The following is a 20,386-nucleotide window of genomic DNA, read 5'->3' as shown; positions in this document are numbered from 1 at the left end:
CTGTAAACAAATTATTTGACACTGGATGACAGTTGCATTTTGAGGTTTGTAATGCTGTGTGCCTCTAATATAAATTGTCGAAAAACAAATCACCAGAGCATGAAATAAATATGACATGTTTTTGCTATTACACCTTCTGTCGTCTTAGAGCTTTGTAGACTGGTCCCCCAGTGGGGATAGATTTGACTGACAGCAGACACTGGCGGCAATGATCTTCCACAGAAGAACCAATGGCAAAACATGCTGCTCCCACAACATACTCGCTAAAGAAAGCTTTAAAGCCACACCTACAAAAGACTTGGATCCAGAGCACTGATTGACATTCCCTGTCTTTGACACTTTGACATGGAAATGAAGTTTTTAAGTCAAGCCCTCCAGTCTCTGCTATGTTCTTTTTTTTTCTTTGACTTGGAGATGCAACGCTCCTGATGTGTTTGCCCAAGCGACTTAATAAAATCCACTGTATGCCAGTAAAACTAATAAAAGCACATTTGTATACAACATACCAGTTTGGGGCAGACTGGGGGCACAGGATCTTTTTTAGAGACGCGCAATTTCTACATATTTAAATGCCATTTTCTATATCACATATAAATAATGGGATTTTTTTCATTTTATCTTCACTTTATGCTTGCTTGTGAAACCCCGGTGAACAATAAGGTATTAAATTTTTATATCACAGCAAAAGGTATTATCCTGATATTTGCATGCATCACTCTTTGAACTCTGCTCGATTGCATTTTTATACTCGGCTTATGTGCACATGTCCATATATCCTAAGATTATATGCTTTAAGGCTTTAAGGATTTAATTGCATTCTAAAACATAAAGCACAAAAATATCATCTCATCTCTCACTGCATCTTGAGACGGACAGCAAGTCTGGTTGTGATGCTGTGTGCCAGCTCTCCACTAGCCTTTCAGGAATCTACGTGCATGTCATTTCAACAAGAAAACTTCATATCCCAGCCCCTCTCCCATCAATCATCATGCCATGTTGGCCAGACACAGACAGAACCACCAAGAAAAAGCTCTCTGGTGCAAATCTTCAATAAAGAGCAACTGTCACACTGAGCCTCCACAGCAGGCTCCATTACATTAAAGAGCTCCAAACAGCATATCTCAGCCATCAAATTGAGGAAAAACATTCCACTCCTATTTCTTAATGTTTTTGTCTTCCCTGTGCTTCTTAAAACCAGAAATAAGAAGGTGATAAAAGCTATACAACATAAAGTGCAGAGTTTCAAAGAGTTTGGAAAGCAGTGTACAAGAAAGTGAAAGCTTGTATGATTCTGTGGAACCACTGAAAACCTCTGCTGGTTTATTGTAATCACTGCACATCATGGTTTACCATCTGATATAGCACTGTTTCAGTGGGGTAGTTGGATTAAATTAGGTATCTGCTCTTTCCAGGTTTGTATTGTTACACATTCTTGTGCCCTTCTTTACTGATTTTCCTTGCCAATCAATTAGCAAAAGACTGAAAAAGCTGAAATGCAATAGATCAATTCAGTCAATTATAACTTCTTTGTCTTAAAATCAAAATATACAGTAATTGTACAGTTTATGGAGGAGTCACTCAATCAAAAGAAGAAATTTAAAAGCTTGTGAAAATATGTTAGATATACTGTATAAAATATTCAGCAAAACACAAACACATATGGGTTTCTAAAATTTTCTTTTTCTGTTTTATTTCAAAGGAAACGGCATTTTCGGGAATTTTGTTTACTGAAGCCCAAGAAGAAACGTTAGCTTTGACATTTTTATATTTTTTAAGAACTGTTGTATTGGATGCTGTTGCTTTTTATGAATCGACTGACTGAATGCATCTTTAATTTCATTTGTATGACAATGAACACTGAATGCAGAGATTTTTTTTTATTTACAGTTAACTTTTAATTAGAATCAATAAAAGTTAGCTAGTGAACAGCTTCCAAGTACAATAGCATTGCTGATAATGCACCATGCAACTCACAGAACTATTGAAATACAGCCACGGGAAAAATGCATGAATATTTTAGCATAAAGAAATATAGCACCGGAGTGAGTTGACGGTAAGGACACCTACTAACAGATAGAAATGGACAGAGAGTACAATGAGAATACAATGGCTTCTTAAATCCACTCCACACACTTACCTTGGACCTCCTTGTCATTTCGGAACCATCGGATGGTAGCAGCTGGTTTGCTGCCTGATGTGGTGCACGTGAGAGTGACTACGTCCCCCTCCATTGCTGGCTTGGTAAAGCCTGTGATCTCTGGTCGTCCTGGCACTCCTGCAGTGCACAGAAATGTAAATCTACAATCTAACAACTAAAAAAATACTGTATGCACATTGAGTAATATCTCAGTGGGAATTCTAGGTGGATTTCTTCTAACAGCAACAAAAATAATTTATTTCAGATATCAATCTTTCTTTACAAGATAGTTTAACTTTATTATTACTATTTTTCATCTAGCAGACAATGTTACAGTCATGCAGTTTTTTAATGTCAGAACCTAAAAGCATGTGCAGGTGTTTATTTTCTGAGAAGTAATTCACCTATGGAGACTTCACCAAAATGCACATGCTCACCCAGAACAGTGAGAAAGGCCTTGGTGGTCCTGACAGGCATCGTGAAGAGCGAGCAAGTGTACAGTCCCTCGTCTGACAGGCTGACGTCATTGATTCGGATGGTGAGCTCCTGCGATGAGGCTCGAACTAGTTCAATTCTGTGATCCCTCAGAGCTATGCAAGAAAGGAGGACACAAAGAGTCATAGAGGGCAGAGGAAAGAAGACGTACAGTTAACTAATGAGCAAATGTGCACTGAATTTCAGTGAGGGCAGCAAACGTGTAGAGGTACTATGAAATTCAGATGACCTTTACCAGAACAAGGCAGAATACACTGTGCTTTCAGTTATTTCTAATAGTTGTCAAATGCTGCAAACACATACTGTGGCCAGTGGTTTGAAACATTTTCTTTTGATTTCCATTCTAGGCTGACAGGCTTATTCACATTCAACGAGAATACAGTAGGCATCCATGGGACGCACTGAAGCGTAGCGATAGAAAAAAAATACAATCTGAGATTAAAATATTTTGGAGGGTAATCATTTACACTTTTAGCAGCTGCCTCTGCTTGTGCTCAGAGACGTGCAACAGTTACAGTGCAAAAGGCAAAATTTTAATACTGACATGGACATGTTTTCAAATCTTTGCACTGATAGGACTGTGTTGTACACATGAGCAGTGACAAAAGCAATGGGTAGATCGCACCCTGACCAACCCATAGAAACATATCTATAGTTAAAAAGGTGATCTTGTTCATGTCATCTTCTATACAATTTCAAATTCAAAATCACCTGCTCCGACAAGCGACCAACCACAGAGGCCAGGAAGGAAAGTGCCCTTCATTGAATAAATTGCACATTCTTAATCCTCAGTCCCCCGAGGCTTGGCCAGCGCTTTCCCTGCACCCTTTTGCATTTGAAGCAATTTGAACTCTATTGAATTGTACTACACAGGCAAAACCTGGCAAAATGCAGCAGGAATAGGTGCTGATTAGGATTTAATCATTGTGACCAATGTAATGTGCTGCCCTATCAGATAAAGAGCAAATCTATATAAAAATCATTAATCACCAGTGTTATTTCCATTTGATTTTAGTGATAAACATACACAGCATACATGTGATACACAATTAAATTAGATTGGGTGAAGTGGTTATTAGGTTTACACAGGCATAGTTCATTATCAACAATGCTGTTCTTCAGCTTCAATTACAGCATATAATTTGATGATCATTATCGTGTAATCACACAAGCTAAAAAAACGAAAGAGGGAAAAAAAAGACATTGATGCCCCTAAGAAGTTTCTTACTAGAGACTTTTTGTAATCCAAGAATAAGGACTTGTGTAAATAAAAACAATCTTCAAGCAAGAATTAAAATTTAATAGCTTGCTGTCTGTGCCATCAGACAGCAAGCTTATTATGTGCTACAGGGCTTAATACAAACATTTGATAGTCTTACTGTAGCAAACAGCATCCTGAAACAAAGCTGCCTGATGTTCTTTGTAGTTAAGCATCCTCACTACAGAGCCTGAAAATGCCCAGAGGCTCTGGCAGAAAACAGCAAACCCTTTGGTGGATGGATACATTGGAGAGGTTATGGGGTCTAAGCAAACACTGTACAGGAACTTGAAAGATATGGCAGTATGGGCTGGGAGGATCAAAGCTTTCAACAAGATGACATACAGTGCTAGTCTTCCCCTGGCCCATATCCCTCTATCTCTGCAACGCACTGAAGAAAGTCAGGAGAAACAGGCCAACTTTTCTTCTTAACCCCCCCGCTCCTTAAACATCTCTGAGATGACGATAAATGGTCTGCTGTTGTTATGTAAAAGGGAACTGGTCAGAGAAAGCTGGTGTTTTTTGGTTAAAATTACGTCTAGCACACAATCTGGGTGTTTAAATACAGAATAATTTGTGGTTTACCACAGCAGCTACGATTAGTTTGAAATTATGTTTCTTCACGGGCGACAAGAATAATTAAAAGTGCTGATTCTCCATGGTGATTAGTTAGCCTCCTTCCAATCTGCACCATTAGCACCCTTAGAACTCCACAGTGGCTTATTTACACATATTTTCAACAAATGGAGTAACAATCATTTCTATTATACTCCAAGGGGGACTTTCTTTATATTTCTTTGGTAAACCACAATTTTGTTGGATTCTGACAATTAAATTTAAGACTGCTATTCGCAAAAATTACGTAGTGGAAATAAAACCAACCTCTTAACAAAGTCTGCTACTAAATAGATAGGCTATCAGTTTAAATACCAAACAGTGACCGAAGTACAGTACAGACCAGTGATAATTTCAAATGACATTTAAAGGACCAAGTTGGATACAGCTCATTTTCTGTATCTTCTGCACAACACCATATTACTATTCGGAATTGAAATATATCTAAATGTCAGTAGCCGAATTACTTGTTCTGATAGGCTGAACTAGGGCTGGGCGATATGACCCAAAATTCATATCTCGATATTTTTTAGCTGGATGGCGATATAAGATATATATCTCGATATATATTTTTTTAAAGCCATAAAGTAAGAACAAAAAGAGAGTTCTTAGTCAAAGCTGTGTCCCAGATGTCACACAGGCACTTTTATTAACATAGAGCAGATGTACATAAAATTTACTCAAAAATAAATTATGAGCATTTATTAAATAATAATGCTCCATAAATAAAAGAAAACAATGTTGTTTTTGTGCATAACAAAAAGCTCACAAATGTGCAGTCAAAATGTAAACTAAAAGACGAGCACTATAACAAGGACAGATTTCACAGCTGCTCTGTTCCCAACTTGTACTGCGTGACTGACAACCTGGAGTTTGAAATCCGCTTCGCAACCACGTCTCTTAACAGGTGCCATTTATGGTCCTTATACACAGTAGGGTAATATTACGTTGAAGCACAGTACGTATCACTCCGCGAGGCTCAGCCGTAATGCTCCGACAATCCATCAAGCGCTGCAGCTCCGTAGCTTACCAAAGTCGTACTAAAACATTTTTTGACAGATTGCTGAGCACCGTGTTCCACATAAAATCGGTGCGCGGCCATCAAGCACAACTAGAATTCATACATAAGGCAAACTTGCGGCTCCGCAAGTATAATTATAACGTAACATAGACTATATCGATATAAAGGATATTGTCACATCTTATATCTCGTATAAAAATATATCGATATTTTTTAAAAACTCGATATATCGCCCAGCTCTAGGCTGAACCCACGCAAAAGCTGTCAAACAACTTATAGTTGAATAAAAGATGGTCATGACTGATGCATTTTTGTTAGACATTCACTGGTACTACACAACACATGGGTCAATGACATATTGATAGAATGAGATGTACAAAGGTTTGAATAACCCAAAGACAGGGGTTATCTATTACTCAAACGGCATATGGCCAGGAAACCATACTACCAGAATCCAATCCAGGCTGGAGGCCTAGAATGTGGCCAGATCTGTCACAATCAGACCCAAATGCCAACGGCTGACAAAGCTTTTTTCCAGGTGCTTTAGGAAATCAATGTGATGAAAAGGTTCATTTCCCCCAAACCCTAGACAGCTCTTGCGCTGTTCATTCTGCTAAGGCACAAACATAAATCTGCACCCTGACCTTGTGTATGCTCCAGCCTTGCAGGATGGCAGCTTAATAGCATGGCAGCCGTACGTCTTCTGCGATGGAGGCCTTACCAAGGCTGTCTCAAATCAGTAAAATTGACACCCAAGTTCTCCCTCAGGGCAGGGAACGCTGTTGCTTTGCCCTTTTGATGCAAAGTAATGTTTGGCTCATTTCCCTGACAGTCCTTCGCACTACCAACCATACCAGTGGAAGACCAAAGTGAGGTCAATGGGCATAACCAAAGTTTTTGATATTTACTTTTAACAATCTAGGCATACTTTACTGAATATCACCTGCAGGTAATATGTTCCAAAAATGGTTTTAACACGTGAAACTATAACCTGATGCCCAGTTTTGACACACATAAGAAGAACAGGCGGTCTGGTTAGAATAGCAATGACCTTAAAAATAAAAGTGCCTCGAAGAGCAATCATCACATGGCGTTCACGTTTCCACAACACTGAGGGGTGTTAAAATGTTTTTAATTCAAAACAATTAAGTATCCACCGACAGTTCTGATTTTAAATGAGATTCCACATCTACTCATTAGTCTTGGAAGCTGATGGCTCTTGGGTTCAGCCAAAATATGTTACATGTGTACTGTTTCCCCATTTGGCCTTTTTTGAATGGCCTGTAACCACTTTGAGCTATTGCTGAAATGTGAAAGCACTAGCTCTCCTTAAGCGAGAACACAGGATCCTGGCAACTAACCCCTACCCGTTCTCCAGCCAGGGGCTCCACTCTTTGCAATTAGAGTGTGTTTGCTGCTAGCTGTGCACGCTCGGTGACTGTGTGGGCGAATCTGGATGTCTTCCAGGTCTATAGTGGTGCAGGCAGGGGGCTCTTTCCCACAACACATGTGGCTGCAATTAAGAAAAGGAAAGAGCCTTGTTCCAAAGGGCCATTGTCATTGCCCGTGCTTTCAAAGATCCCACAGAGCAGATGCTGCTCAAATTGGACTAATTTCCGGCACTTGAGGGAGCTAAGCAAAGAGGGAGGAATTTTTCCAGCAGCTATGTTGCGTACCTTCTTCATGCAGTGAATAATGAGATTTAATATATTTTTGTCCATTTCTCAACTAACTAGCTTTAACTTGATCGTACACTGTGGAATTTCCTCCATCTATGCTGTCAGTTTCTCCAGATTAAATCCTGACCAAAACAAGTACCAAGCAGGATTATATAATTGTAATAGTTTACAATGTAGTCTTTTCACTTCTTTCAGTTGGACCTTAAACTTCTAAGGGCCTTTAAATACAACAGATAATTACACTAAATACTTATAAGTTATACATGAGAGGTTTCATAGTACAGTGGTTTACATATTTAGCTAACAAATGAAAGTTCACTGGACTGAGACCAGGGGGAGGCTCAAATCCCTTTGAGGTTGCATCAGGTGTACCAAATCAAACATGTGGCACCATCTGCTGTGGTGACCCCTTGTGAATAAGGGAGCACCTGAAAGTAGCTTTTATACATTAGAGTGCAGTGTGGCACAGATCATCATTTAGTGCATAGAAGAGTAGCTGTGCACAGAAGTGATCCTAGCTGAGTGTAGAGTACCCTAATGGTAGATTCACATTTCAGTGAAGCTAGAGGTAAAGGAGTACACTTAAAAGCCCATTAGTCCCCAAAGAAATACATTAGTTGAGGCCATGAGGCACTTTTTAAATGTTTGCTGCCAATTACACTGGGAACAGCAAATCTATGCCTCGTCACATGTAAAAATTAGTTCCCCAAGAAGATTAGGAAAAATATTATGTGACATTTACATTTATGAAGTTAACATCGTGCTATGTTTTGATCTTTTACATCTTACTTAAATGTTTTTTGTTTGTATGTTTATGTCCTTTATTTTATCTTATAATTTAAGTCTATGAATGAAGTATACAGAACTACAGTCATAATAATTGTAATAGCAATAATGAGACTAATAATAATATGTAGTTCAACTGGAATTTTAAAGGTAAGTGTCACTCAGTTGCTGATAACAGACACACCATCAAATATGTGTTTTCTAGAAAGGAGGCTTAAATGGGCTTTCATTGGTGCTCACTCCAGTAATTGCATCCTTGGTAATTATCCTTCATTCTCTCAAGCTAATGAATGTTTTAATGCTCACATTAGAGCATTCATTTAGCACATAACAGCATTTTGATTACTACAAGCCAATTAAGATCAATTTTGCTTTGTGACCTTTATGATCCAGACTGAATGCCCCAATTAAATGTCATGAATGAAGAACCATGAACTTCTGAGAGATGGAACTGAAATGGGGAGAAGTCTTTAACAATCTGCTATGGCATGTATATGCCGTATATTGCTCTACATTGCTCCACGCGCTGTAGATCAAATTAGCAATTTGCTATCTGCCTTTGACATGCAACCTGCAGCAGCTTTCCATTAATTGCATTATTCATATTTCCCATATCTGACAAAATATTCTGTTTCCATTCTGCATGCCTCACAGATGTCATTACCATTCTTTACAACCCTGCTGCTTACATTTATCCTTTTCTCACAGAAGCCAAAAGTGAAGTTAATCATAATGAAGACAGTAAAAGACAGCTCTGTTCTCATTTGCCCTGCTCAGGAATAGTAATTTTAAACTCCAGCAGCATATGAAAGGGATAATTCTACAAAAGACATATGGTCTAAATCAATTTTTTTTCATTGTGGCAACTCACCACAGAGCTGTTTGCTTTCAGTAACCACTAATCAGCCTAATAAATGAAGGATGCATTGGCCTAGCTATTAAGCCTATCTGTCTCCCTTGTCTCAGGTCTGTGGTTTGTCTGAATGCTGGTCTTTGCCTTAGTGTTGTCTGAAGCCTGTGAGGTGGCAACAATCAACCAAGACTCAGATGCTCATAATGGATGAGGAGGCGCATGCCAAAGAGCCAGCTGGCATGAAATAAGAAGAGGGCTGTGTTCAGCTTTAGACAAATATGCAGAGACAATCCAACACATATGGATCGGATGTGGAAATCTAGCAAGGTTAACAATCTCAAGGTTTCACTGAGCCTGTTATGGGACAGGATGAGATATCATCGGCTCTCTCGCCCATAATACATATCGCTTTAGTTGTGACCAATTGCACTGTCTCGTTCCTACCTGCAACCTAGGCCTTGTTTAATCTTTTATCCTTTTTGTAGGTTTGTCACACCATCGCTGTGTAGAGAAGTTTTAGTTTTTGCATGATGCACTGCTGGAATTGTGTTTCATTTAAGGAATCCCAGTGGGTTTATAATCTAATTATGCACTGTTGTGATCCTTCCTTTGCTGCATGTTGTTATTAAATCAGCCAAAGGTCAACTGGAGTATTCTTGGGATTAAGTACAATACTCACCATGAAATAATTAACAATAGTTGATTATTAAATGCTTTTTGTGACTGACATTTTTGTAATCATGCAAATCAAAATGTGAAAGTTGTGTGAGATGTTACAACAAAGAAAAATTATACAAAGTGCAACCACAGTTCCAGAGATCAAAGTTGTGGTTGCACTTTGTCTGATGGTCTCCTATACCAACAGCCCCTGATGGTTTCTTTCAAACCCCTTTGGCAAGGCAGTTGTAAAACTGCCAGGCCTCTATGAGTTACAGACACTCTGGGGAAAAACTGTGCATAATTAGTGCCATCATTAAAACAGTTATTATTTTTGCCCACTGTTAGGGTAGCGGCTAGTGGCCATAGCTAATAATAAAATGATAATGTTAATGTTGGCGTTAGGGTTATGAGTACTGCCGATCTGTAATGTGAAAAGACTATGTTCATTTAACTGGATAAGAAAAACTATTTTTTGTGTAAGAAGTGGAAGGTTTCTTGTAAAATCCCAGAGTAAAGCATTAACTAGCAACTAGACAGAGTTTAATACAGTACAGTAGTGATCATAGGTGTTTATTGTTCCAAATCTTTGCTATTTTTTGGCATGCTATCAAGTTTTTCATTCTAGTAACATAAAACCCAATTATCAGCCAAAAGATCTAAAAATGATGCACAAAACTGAAGCACAAGAGTGCATCCTTTAATGTGATCCCTTGTATTATAACACCAAATACAGCTTGCTCACGTCTGCTTGTCGTCTAATAACAGTAAACCATGTTGGCAAGGGTGAACAGTTACAAATAACTTACCTTTACCATAGGAGTGGCTAATCAGAAAGCTGTGCCTTGGAAGATGTGTTTTTTTAAGTGAAGTATTTTTCCTGGCCATAACTGATGTAACTGAAACAAACAGTGTCAATAATAATTCCAAAGACATTGCACACACTATAGTTCTGTTAAACTGGAGTAGATTTATGATATTCAGTGTTTTTGAAAGACACAGAAATCCCTTTGTCCTTGGCTGTAATGCAGTTTTAAAAAAATCTAATTTGTCAGACCTGAATTAAAATGGAACAAATTATAGCTCGGGCAAAGATCAGATTTTGTCTTACTTTACCCAGAAGCTGTAAAACTCAATTGAATATGGAATGTCAGGTTTTTTTTAGTTGTTTCACTTTACTCTGCTATAACTTCTCAAAGGAATTTAAAAGGTCATTTTAATACTCCTTTTCCTCTCGCACAATTTTAGATCAAACTCCAAACACATTCAGACACATGCCCTTATCTTTAATACCAAGCTTGAGGGAATGACCAAGAGTAGATTTCAAAAAATATGCCTCATAGCATCATTACTTCTATGTGTTATGCATCCAGAATCACACATAAAAGCGGTGAAAGCTGAATCGCCTTTGGATTACACATGCACAATGACAAACTCCCCCCATCCTCTCTGTGAAGAGAGAATAAAGGGAACTTGCATGAGCTTCAAATGGTTACATATGGCCATGTTGTCATGGATTCCCAAGAGGATTATAGTATGCAGAGGTGGACAGCACACAGAGACAACAAGCACAAAGGAAAGGAGATATCTATCAGAACATCAGGAAAAAAATAAAGCCATAAATCTAAACACTAGAAACAAGAAGGGCTACAAAAATCTAAATTACTCCGTGACAGCAGTCCACAAGCAGCTGTTCATGAGAGGGAGAGAACAGCTTGCCTCAAGCTCAACCAGTCTGTAGCTAGTTGTTGGACTGAAAGGTAGCATAAGGTTGAATTTAACATTTTTCATTGGCTCTACAACAAGGCACAACAAACGGCAGAAGAAGGACAGTTGCAGCCCTCTGCCAAGCAATTAACTGGTGATTTGGCACAGCAGAGATTTCTTCCCAGGTGTCCCACCCTGTTCGTCATATGAAGCCTGTGTCATTCCACGCCTCCAGTTTGTCCTGATAGCCTCACAGGCATCGTATTTGTTGTGCCAATAAGGCTTTTCATTTGGCTGTAGGAGATGAAGAGGAAGTGTTCCCACACTTAGCCCTGGCAACCTCTGCTGAATGGACTATATTCATTTTGTCATCCTTATTGCTCAGGAAAAGGATTCTGTCATCCAATATAAATTGTTACCCAAGAAGGGCAAAATGGCTCACACGTATTGTGCTCCCCAAGCTCTCCTTACATGCTTAAAGCAACAGCATTGCAGATTTACAAGTAGATGCAGCTCTGCACTCACAGGAGATAGGAACATATTATAGCCAGCTGGTTTCATTTATGTTAAATTAAAAAAAGAAGTTGATTCATCACGTCACATCGCTTGATAATAAAGTCTTTTTCAGGTATGATCTGGTTCATTTGAAACTATAGGTGTCTAACAAGTCTAATAAAAGTCAAGTTGCAATGGAAATACAAGTCAAACGTGAAAATATAATTTTATTGATATAGCACCAAAAGACAACAACAGTTGCCTCAAGGTAAGAAAACAAAAATATCATTGTTGTCGTGTCACTATGCCATTGTGTTTAAAATGTTTTTATCAGAAATTGCAGTTTCCCATTTCCACAGGCTTAATAGCCGACTGGCATGCATGGCCACTGGGCCTAAACTAACGCCCCATCAAATATTATGAATTTCTACATTGTAAGATGTTTTATAAGCATGAGCTACAGCACTAGCTAATGTATATTATCACCCAGCTGTTGCCCTTAACTGTTAATGATGCAGCCAGTCACACTGTGTAATCTAGGGAGGGAAAAAACATTTGCATTATGTGATGGAAAATATCAAAGTGACGTAATCAGAAACATTTAAAATCCATTCCAAATGATTTTTAAAGGCTTTTACCTTTGACATGTTAAAATACCACAACTATTATTCTCTCCAAAAATACAGTTTGGCTCAAAGACCGGATCCTTTGGTCACATTTACACCATTCACATAAGAGTATCTGTTTAAGATTCAGTTAACTTTCATTTAATTGTATTTGGAAGTAATTTCATCTAATAAAACACCTTAGACCTCATTACTAAATCCAATCACTTGTGAGGGAGAAAGTATTTCTTCAATCCAGACTGTGACTCTCATTCTGCTGGTTCACTCTGGCATCTCTGCCTCTTATCAATTGTTATTCAAAGGGAAAGTTCATCTTCAATCACTGAACCAATGATATTGTATTAGCAGCTACACCATAAATGAAATGGGTAATATGCTGTGAGAAACACTGAAAGATGAACACCCCAGCCCTTCCATACCAGTCCAATGTTACTCCCTTTCACCCCAATTCCAATTTATCAACTCTGGACTTTTTGTCACCTTTAAATTGGATTTGGCTGGTGAGAGCACATTATAATTCATTCTGGCTGAGGCCGTGTTTCACAAGGTTGCAACACTGTACTTCCTTTCCAGAGTGACATACAAACAGCTATACAAATGTAGGGCAACTAAAATACTAATTAAGCCCAATCATCTTACAATCCACAGGCATTACTGTGCTGTAAACAACACTGTCAGTGTTTCATGATTACAAAAGTGCAATTCAAAAGCAGTCTATTTCTGCTTAGTTTGTGCCCTGGGACATCAATGGAGATACACATTCATTAATAGTCTCCTTCAACATTACGAGTGATGCATTTATTTCTTTCGTATCATTTTTTCCCCGTGTTCAGTCAAACAGCGTGCTTGCAGGCAGGGGCAATTTTGAATGCTCCAAATTAAAAAGAATTAATGAATAAGACTCTTGTAATATAATCTGCCTAAGACGTCTTTATCTCATTATCTAATCATCACAAGCATTTTCCCTGTAAGTATTACTTACCTTTTTTGTCCCCAAAGAAGAGAGTTTGTTGTGCAGGGTTTGACCACTGGAGGGAAGTGTTATCATTGTAATCCACACGACAGGTCATGTTGGCTATGGCCCCCTCCACCACCGTCACATTCTGAGTTATGGGGATCTGACCCAGGATACCTGTAGGATTATAAAACACAGTTTGAGGTCATGGTTGTGACATGAATAGATTGCTGTATTGGGCTAGTTTTTACTGTCCTTTCACAGAATCACATTAATGTACCATTTCAGGCTTGACACCTTGCAAACTTAATGTTCTGTCATATTGCCCAGTTCCATTAACGTCTTCATTACATCACAGTAAACCAAAGATAGCTTAATGGGAGCCTGGTTGTCATGGTCCCCAGCCTTTGACAGCTGTAGAAGACAGTGATTTTTTATCGTGGAAACAATGGTAGGTTTTAATCTCCCAAAGTGCTTTCCTTGCTTCCTTATTGCTGGGCTCTAATTGGTAGCATGGCCTAATTAGAGGTAGTCATGTTCTGCTGTAGAGTGTATAGCTGCAGCTGGGTGGTAAATTGACACATAATCCTAGACACCGTGGGCCTTCGATCCGAGTGACTGCCGTGCCCTGAAACAGCCGCTCGTCACAGTGTGTAGAAGACATCCAAATGAGGCCTAATCACTCAGCCTTGCTGGATTTTACCTTCTTATTCCACATTTGTACTTGTCGTCTCAGCATAGTCCCCTAATTACATTGCAGACGCATTTCTATCCCGCCTGTGTTTTATTGAACTCTGCCAAGCTTCAGAAACAGATGTCTAAAACAATACTCCTTCGTAGGGAATTGTGATAAGACAAAGTGTAGGCTAATATGAGCCTGAGCAGGCTATACCCTTAAAGGATAAATTGTGTTAAAGCAATAAAGCTTTCGAGTTCATGCTTGAAACTAATGTACCGCCTTTTCCTGGATACATTTCACTGTCTAAAAGCTAATCTTTGCACATTTTTTTCTCTTGATTTTACACGTCTGCTTTGGTTTCCATTAGTACAGTAATATGCCTGAATTTGAAGGTGACATTGTCTCTCCCAGGTACAGTTCACCACAGGGACATTTCAACTACGGGAGCAGCTGTCTGCCTCATTAGTCCAGCTCACACATGGGAGCAGAAGAGGCTGGGACAGCCATAGGTCTGTGGACCTTCCTTGACCTCGATTGTCCTGATGGAGACCATTGTCAGAAAGAGGTGAAGGTGAGGCTGACTATAAATAGTAATAGGAAAATATTCCAAATTACACACATTACATATACACCATATACATCAGCCACGGCAGTAAAATCACTGACAGGTGAGGTGAATAACACTGATAATGCTGTTGCAATGCAATGTTGTTATAGAAAACCTTAGTTGCTTGGATTCATGCGGATGTTAACTTGACGCATCCTGCATAAAGTCTGTTGCAGAAAAAGCAATGGCACATCAGTCTCCACCAGCAGTGCTCCACCCTCTAATCGACTGGATCTAAAGGTCCTGCTACCAATATTCCAGTGCTGAGACCACATGATACCCCCACAGCTCTTGTGTCCATTCCGATAGGAGAACCAGTTGTTTTAACAACAAGAAAGGGACCAACGCAATAGCACACATTTGCTGATTTTAATATTGTGGCAGTGGCTTTATTGATCAACTACCTGCTCACTGCTCAATCAGTAACACTTCTCAAAATGCATTTTTAAACGCTTTCTTTGATATTTGTACAGATTTATCATTTATTATTGGCTTTTATCATCTATTATTACTGTGTATTGCCGCATCATTTAATCTCATCATTATTATTATTATTGCTCAAATTACTAATGAAATGTGACTTAAAAATGCCATCATCACAATAATTCAAATGCAGCGGGGTAGGAAATGCTGATGCAAATACATTGTGTGGGGGGTACCATGTGGAGGTGTTGTTGTCAGTTTCTGCTTAGCTTTTTTTTTTCTTCATATAATCTCTTCGGTATCTTTGCTGCATGTCTCCAGAGTATACTGTTCACTATTCACAGAGAATGCTATAAAAATAGGTAAAAACCCAAACAGTAATAAATACCACTGTCAGTCCCTCAGGTTTTACCCCAGTTTGAGTAAAAAAAAACCCTAAAATTTCTTTTAATTATGCCTGTCAAGCCAATAAAGGCTTTTCACATATTCAGAGGTATGGCTATGCTGTTTTTGGTGGTGTTTTCATGGTTCAGGTGCACTGGAGCTAACTGATCTTTACTTAATAAATTCATGAAATTCCACTGTCTTGACATTCTGTAGGAGTCTAGAGTGAGAAAATGCTGTCCTTTCTGAGGAAACATAATCCCCAGTGCCAGCTACAGAGTGTATTTCATTTCTTCTTCTTCTTCTTCTTCTTTTTTTCTTTTTTGAGATTGTGAGTGGAGGGCGGCTGGCTTTAATTCTACAGAACAGTGGCAAACAATATTCTAGAAAGTCAATGAATCACAAACCGCTAAAAGGATACTACACTGTCCTGTGCAACCATGTACACTAACCTTTAAAGAAGCATGGTTCAGCAGCATACTACAGGTGCACAGAGGTGTGTGTAACAACATGTATCCATGAAGGATTTTAAAGGTAAGGTAGGGAGAATAATTAAGCATTCTTGTAATTACCTTATTATAACCGTCTTCAAAAACATGCAAGAATTTAGATACTGTTCATTTAATATCTGTTAAAGCCTGCAATAGGCTATTTCTGAAGAATTTTAGCACATTACAGCTGATAAAACACAGGTCTAAATAAATAAGTAATGGCTGAACTGCATTTAGCTGTTTCAGTTTCAGGATCCTGGTATGTTGAGGCATACTGTCTCAGCCATACTCTCATGGTGTGATGACAGTGATAATACTGCTTTGCCTTCTACTAAAATCCCATCATTTTAATAGCATCTGCTAAAGTTAAAGAATGAGTGGAACAAGGCATAAAATACATGGCACAATGAAAAATGCGATGTGCATTTTGTACTTAAGGTAATAAAGTCTGGTGACCTTGTAATCGCAGCTTCCACTTGAGCAGAGGTAAAATGATCGGTGTGCAGGGTCTTTTCTAATGACTACTGCACTGTTGAAGTGGACAGACAGATGCCTAATCGAACATCTCCCTAAGAAGAACACAGGCACACACTGGGAAAAAAGTACAAGCTACATCGACATGAATCTTCATAGTATCAGATTATGCTTTGTAGATAAACACTGTTACAAGCACAAAGGCTGTATTCGCTTTTCTTTGATGGAAATAAGAAACAGAGTGATATAAATATTGGAGTCCTTTAAAAACTGTAGCTTCAGAGCATTTAGTTATTTAGAAAAATGACTATATGAAGTGGGAAGTGAAATAAAGACAGAATTATTTTTAAACAGCAGAAGCTTTCATAAGATTTTTTCAAAGGTACAGGTTTATTGGAGTCAAATTTTAAAAAGTCCAGTAGTCTGTCTGTCTGTCTGTCAAGTATTATCTGTCTCCAAATGAATGAAAGAAAAAATATTGAAAAAAGTAAGCAAGGATGTGTAGTTTGTGTTGAGTCATGGCTGTATTTCCCAGTGAATGAAAACAAACTGTAGAAGTAATAGAGGTATTAAGGTTGTCTGCTCTACTGATGAGCCAAGACGACTCCGTGAAGTGCAGTGATGAAATGAGGAATAAGCCTGCACTTTTGCAAGATGTTTTGGGGGAGGATAGGCCACCCTTATACACAACGTTTTTCACTTCTGCAGGCTAAAGAACTTCAATACTGGGCATTGCTATATCCTTTTCTCAGTGGTTAGGTGTATTATACTGAAAAAGAGGGGGGTAGTTATTTTCAGGCAGTTACAGCTGAAGGTTGACAGCTTGCACATATTCACAGCAGACAGGATGCAACCTGCCTGCCGTGACAGTGAATAGGTGAGGATTGAGTGACCCAAGATGTCTTGATGAAACTAACTGCTGCCCTGTGATACATGAATACCATTAATGTTTGCTTTTTCAAACTGGATACTCTGCTTCTTTATGTGAGAATACCATGGAGTGCTAAAGTTAACAAAAAAAAGTCAATATCTGATGTCATGGGTGCTTCTCGCTCCCCGCTTTCCAATCCAGCCTCCCTACAGCTCTGCAGAAAGGGAGGTTAAGATTAAAAACATAAAATAATGAAACCTTAACTGAGTGAACCCATTTCACTCAAAATTTATTATATTAAAGTCCAAGATTTTATTGTTTTGCCATAGTGACCTTGCTTTAATTAAAAATATCTCTAAGGCATCAGTCTGCTTATGGGCCTACCTCTTAAACTACAGTTGGTCCCTTGGTAGCCCTTTCCCATTTTGCAATATAGCTTTATATATATATATATATATTTTAGTGATCACGTGGATCTGCTCTATATATATATATATATATATATATATATATATATATATATATATATATATATACATATATATATATATATTTTTTTGTGCTGAAGCGAAGAGGCCAGAAAAAGCTGAAACCGGGAATATCACCCTGAGCCAAGAGCTTATGGTCCACATTCAGGTGGGCCACCAGGACACTGATCATCACTCACAATGTCAGCAAACACAAGATTAGTCAAGTTGTTTGCTGTGCTTCACACAGTCAGAATGCTGCTGACACATCTCTCAACCATGGCATTAACTTTCATGCAGAATCAAGTGACACTGCCTCATGAATCAAATATTTACCTGCACAGCTAAAATTAGGTAGAAATGTAAATGGGGAGAGAGGATAGCGTCTTCATTGTAAACACAAATATTTGATGATTAGATTTTAAAGCGGAACCAAAGGAACAGATGTCTGGTGAAACACAGGCTGGATGCAAGTACTTCTCATCTCTATGAGGGATGAGGTCTGTACAGCAGGTGTAGAGTACAAATATGAATACAGATGTGCAGAATGGCTGGCTGTTGAGTGTACATTAGCAATAAACTATTTCATTTCATCTCAGCCAGTCTCTTTTCATGCTGTTATCAGAATGCAGCTCAGACCAGACCATAGCCTGATGGAATCTCAGTCTGACAATATTAGAAGCCAAGAATATGATACTTAGGTTATTGATTCTGCAAGTCTTGTGATCTGGTGGGTATCTAGAAAATGTGAATATGAGAAAGATAGTCTTTGTGACTATACTTAAATAGAGGATTAAGACGGTTCACTGATGAATGTAAATTGAGCCCTTTATCACTATTTCTGTAGATTTCGTTTTACTGTTTTGATATAATACTCATGGAAAATCATGCCGTGCTTAGAAACTAGGTCAGAAAACCAAACCATTGGAGAACAGTGTTGCATATATAATTTCACTGATTCGTCTAACGACCACTGATCCAGGCCATAAGGTGAAAAAGCCCAGAAACGTCTCTGTCTGGGAGAACAGAGAGTTGGTGGAGGAAGAATGAGCCGTACCACCCCAAAAGCCTTTCTCAGTTTCAGCTGACTGCACCAAATAATGGAAAGCAGTGCCTTGATGAATGGCTGGAGAGCAGTCAAGCACACCACTGCAGAATAAACTATAAACTGCAGGCAGGATAAAAAGAAAACAAATAACTCAGGAAAAAAAAAACAGTGGCAAAAATGCCTCCATTCATTAAGAAATGAAAACAAGTATTCATTTTCATATGAACGGCAGTTATCAAGCCATAAGTTCACCTCTGGTGCTTGATTTTACAAGAACTTCTTTGCAAATAGAGGTTTTAGAGGTTCTGAGCACCCCACTGCATACTAATGAGACACAGTAACTTCGCAGAGTGATGCCGGTAACAAAATGCTATGTAAGAGTTTGTCTACAAATCACATGGATTTATGGTGAGAACTGAATGTATGCTGTAGATGATCTAATTATGCATATATCTATATTTTAAGTGTTTGATAACTCAGACATCAACATATTATAATTATAAAATTGCTATAAAACAAAAATGGAAACATTTGTTTGCTGCTATTCAAAAGGTCAAATTAAATGATGTTGGATGGATAGACAGATAATCAGATAGATAAATAGACAGATGTTAAATAAAACCTAAATCTCATTGTAAGCTTACATGTTATTTAACTAGACAATATACTCTTGGGAACATAGTAATTAATGCTTGTCACTTGACAAAATTGTAATTAATTGCCTAAGTCTAAACTGCGTGGCCTATATGCCGCCACGTTGAGAGAGAAAAGGAAGTTTCATATCCGCAGTGTAAAAATATTCCATTTAATTAAAAGCTGTGAAGACCTCTTGTGGGGTGTATTTGGTGGTGGAAAGAACAAAAAAATAACAGCTTGCTGTCTCTTGCACAAGACAAATACAGGCAGCTCCCGGGTCAGTGTGAAGGTTTAGAAAAACATTGTGATAGTAACATCCTATAAGGTTCTCTTTAACTTGCTTTGGAAAATCTTTTCAACCTCATCATAAATTAATACATGCTGTCATAAATACCCCGTCACAGCAGTGAACCTGAAATTTTACCTACTAAATTCTTCAAAGAGGTCACAGAGGTGATTTCACCAACTATATTCTTTGTTGTAAATAACTCAGTGACTAATGGTTTTGTCACATATTTTACAATCCAGTCTGGCTCCTTTAAAGACACCCAGCCTTGATTCAAACCTCCTTACTAACCTTGCTTTTATCTCAATGATTATGGAGAAAATCCTTTCATGGCAATTCTTGGTGATGACAAAAACAGATATTCAGTTAAGATGTGTGTTTTTCACGAAACATCAAGGAAACACATTTGAAAAAGACCTCTCAAAAATTCCACTCAAAGTTATGAATCATTTAATTTGAGAGAAGGTACAGATGAAAGGTGTCTCTGAGAGTAGCAAAAATAGAAATGAAAATGTTTTCTTTTAGTGACCTTGATTCCTGTGCAGGTAGGGTACATTACAGCATAACTACAGGACCTGTCTCACTCTCATCTTTACAGTCTTTAAGATCTTTCATAACAGTGTGTGTTTTATTTGAAAATGTATTTAATGCTGCAATTAAGTCAGAAAGAAATGCTATTTTCAGGACTGAAAGCATGAAAAGGCTAAATGGGAACTGAAGGTTTTAACTAACAGTG

General features: G+C 38.3%; 1 protein-coding gene across 4 annotated transcripts in view; it reads right to left on the bottom strand.

Moving 5' to 3' along the window:
- Positions 1-20,386, bottom strand: part of LOC309687506 (cell adhesion molecule 2-like) — a 156,814-nt gene that overhangs the window by 15,856 nt on the left and 120,572 nt on the right. For 3 of the 4 annotated variants that reach the window (XM_082502527.1, XM_082502528.1, XM_082502530.1), the window contains 3 exons: positions 13,312-13,461; positions 2,542-2,727; positions 2,138-2,275 (listed from right to left, as the gene is read on the bottom strand). In XM_082502527.1, coding sequence (XP_082358653.1) covers positions 2,138-2,275; positions 2,542-2,727; positions 13,312-13,461 — 474 coding nt within the window. The remainder of the gene's footprint in view (positions 1-2,137; positions 2,276-2,541; positions 2,728-13,311; positions 13,462-20,386) is intronic. The other variant, XM_082502529.1, reaches the window with a different exon arrangement.

This window comes from Aulonocara stuartgranti (genome assembly GCF_965226115.1).
Source record: "Aulonocara stuartgranti genome assembly, chromosome: 14".
NCBI classification, from domain to species: Eukaryota; Metazoa; Chordata; class Actinopteri; order Cichliformes; family Cichlidae; genus Aulonocara; species Aulonocara stuartgranti.
The sequence above is the reverse complement of the archived record's forward strand: the minus strand, read 5'-3'. Positions and strand labels throughout refer to the sequence as shown.